General features: G+C 51.4%; 1 protein-coding gene across 1 annotated transcript in view; it reads left to right on the top strand.

The window, feature by feature from the left end:
• ALDH2 (aldehyde dehydrogenase 2 family member) overlaps positions 1-2,319 on the top strand; it is a 22,734-nt gene that overhangs the window by 11,168 nt on the left and 9,247 nt on the right. Inside the window, exon 8 of the mRNA XM_027771642.1 lies at positions 442-626. Coding sequence (XP_027627443.1) covers positions 442-626 — 185 coding nt within the window. The remainder of the gene's footprint in view (positions 1-441; positions 627-2,319) is intronic.

The following is a 2,319-nucleotide window of genomic DNA, read 5'->3' as shown; positions in this document are numbered from 1 at the left end:
TGGGGGGGGGGGGGGCTGCCCCGTGAAGGCAGTGCCAGGCTGTCCACACAGCGGTTGTGCCCACCTCCGCCATCCCTCCGCCCCACCAGGCCCACATGCTCTGCTGCGGCCCCTCCTCTAGCCTCTCCTCTGGGCTTCCTGGGGTGCAGCAGGCTGAGCCTGGGTTGTACCTGTGCTGCACATGCACTCTGCCTCCAGCACCTCCACCTTCCTGCCCTGCCTAGTGGCTCTTGGCTTCACCTCCCTGAGCCACAATGGACCCTATGCTCCATGAAGGGAGGGCAGAGCCTGTCTTGTCTGTACCTGTTTTGTCTGTACCAGCTCTGTATCCAGGCACCAACCCCAGTAGCAGCATGAATGGTTAGGCGGGTGGGCAGTGCTGTGCCCAGGGTCATCCTTCTCTTCTCATGCCACCCATCTGTCCCTCTGCCTGTCCTGCAGTGGCCTGGGCTGTGGAGCAGGCCCACTTTGCCCTGTTCTTCAATCAGGGCCAGTGCTGTTGTGCCGGCTCTCGGACCTATGTACAGGAGGATGTGTATGCTGAGTTCGTGGAGCGGAGCGTGGCCCGGGCCAAGTCACGGGTGGTCGGGAACCCCTTTGACAGCCAGACTGAGCAGGGGCCCCAGGTAAGATGGGCATCTGCAGGGTGGGTCTGGGCATCTGGAGCCAGCATGGAGAAGCAGAAAGGCCATCAGACTCAGAGTCAGGTGGGACTGGGTTGAAGTATCCGCTCAGCTGTGTGGCCTGAGAAGCCATGTTCCCTCTCTGAGCCCCACTTTCCTCACCCCTGAGGCCTGCCCTTCTTCATTCACATGTTACATACATGCAATTTATGTAACCTGTTTCCTGTGGTAAATTTGCACTGTCTTGTCTGTACCTGTCATTACCTACCAGAAGGACACCCAGATCTGCTCACAGTGGTGGTCTCCAGAGAGTGGGGCTGAGGGCCATGGTATGGTTAGGATAGAGACTTTATTCTACCACTTGATACTCATCTGAGTTTTTCTTTTCTTTTCTTTTTTTAACATGAACATGTATTTTTTAAAAAGAATTATTTTATTTAACTTTATTTATTTTCATCTGACCAGAGAGGAAGAGAAAAAGAGAGAGAGGAAGCAAGCCACCAGGTCTGGGACTTAAACTGCTCAACCATGTGGGTGTCCAGTACCCCTAACCACCATGCCACCTGCTGGCCCCATGAACATGTATTTCTTTTAACCAAGAAAACTATAGTTGGAGAGCCAGCAGGTGGCGTGGGTGCTTAGGTTGTTGGACTCCCACCTGGCCTACTGCATTTTGAGTCCTGGACCTGGTGGCTTGCTTTCTCACTTTCCCTTTCTCTCTCTCTCTCTCTGGTCAAATTTAAATAATAAATAATAATGACAAAAAAAAAAAAAAAAAAAAACGTAGTCAATAGAGTATGATGAAGGGCTGGCCCCATAGCTTACTAGTTAAGGGAGCTGGATCCCCCATGGCCAACTGAGGTTTGAATACCAGCCCTGGCAACTTGCAAAAGATGCTGGGTACATGTGCATACATGTCTAAAATCTCACCAAGGTGGAAAATGGAGAAGGGACTGCAGTGTGACCATTCCGCCTCTGGGGGTATTTCTCCCTCTCCCCATCTCTCTGTCTCCCTTTGGCAAATGTACATGTCCTCTAGCAATTAAAAAAAAAGAAGAATTATGATGAAAGTAAATACAGTGCCTGTTACCACCTGGCTCCTCACATGCTGGTCCTTATGCCAGCACGGGCCTTAGACCCAGGCTCACTCTCTCTAGACCTGCACTGGCTTCCTCTAGCCACACACCTCTGAGCGTCAAGGAACCCACAGGGAAGGAGTGTCCTTGCCCTGGCTCTCTGCTGCCCTCTCTGGTTGTCACCCTGGGTCCTACCTCCAGGCCCTATGGAACCCTTGGCTGGGCTCCATCCTCCAGAGGGTAGTCTGGCTGCTGGTGTCCACTCCCTAGGCTCCAGGGTTAATCAGGACATGCTCTCCCCTGCTTTTTAAAAAAATTAATATACAGTAGTTTTATCAGTTTTAGGTTCACAGAAAAAATGAGTGAAAAGTACAGAGTGCCCACGTCCTCCCTGTCCCTTTTATTTACTTATTTATTTATTTATTTATTTATTTTTTGAGGGGGTTTTGCTATAGGGCGTGTGAACTCGCTGGAAAGACAGAGACAGAGAGACAGAAAGCGAGAAATCTTCCCCCAGGGGGGATGGCCATGCCACAATCCCTTCTCCTCCATTCTCCTCTCCGGATCTTGGGCATGCATGCACATGTGCCTGGTGTGAGTTTTAAGCCACCGGGTCTGGA

This window comes from Tupaia chinensis, unplaced genomic scaffold, assembly GCF_000334495.1.
Source record: "Tupaia chinensis unplaced genomic scaffold, TupChi_1.0 Scaffold000226_1, whole genome shotgun sequence".
NCBI classification, from domain to species: Eukaryota; Metazoa; Chordata; class Mammalia; order Scandentia; family Tupaiidae; genus Tupaia; species Tupaia belangeri.
Note: the sequence above shows the minus strand (reverse complement) of the source record. Positions and strands in the feature narration are given on the sequence as shown.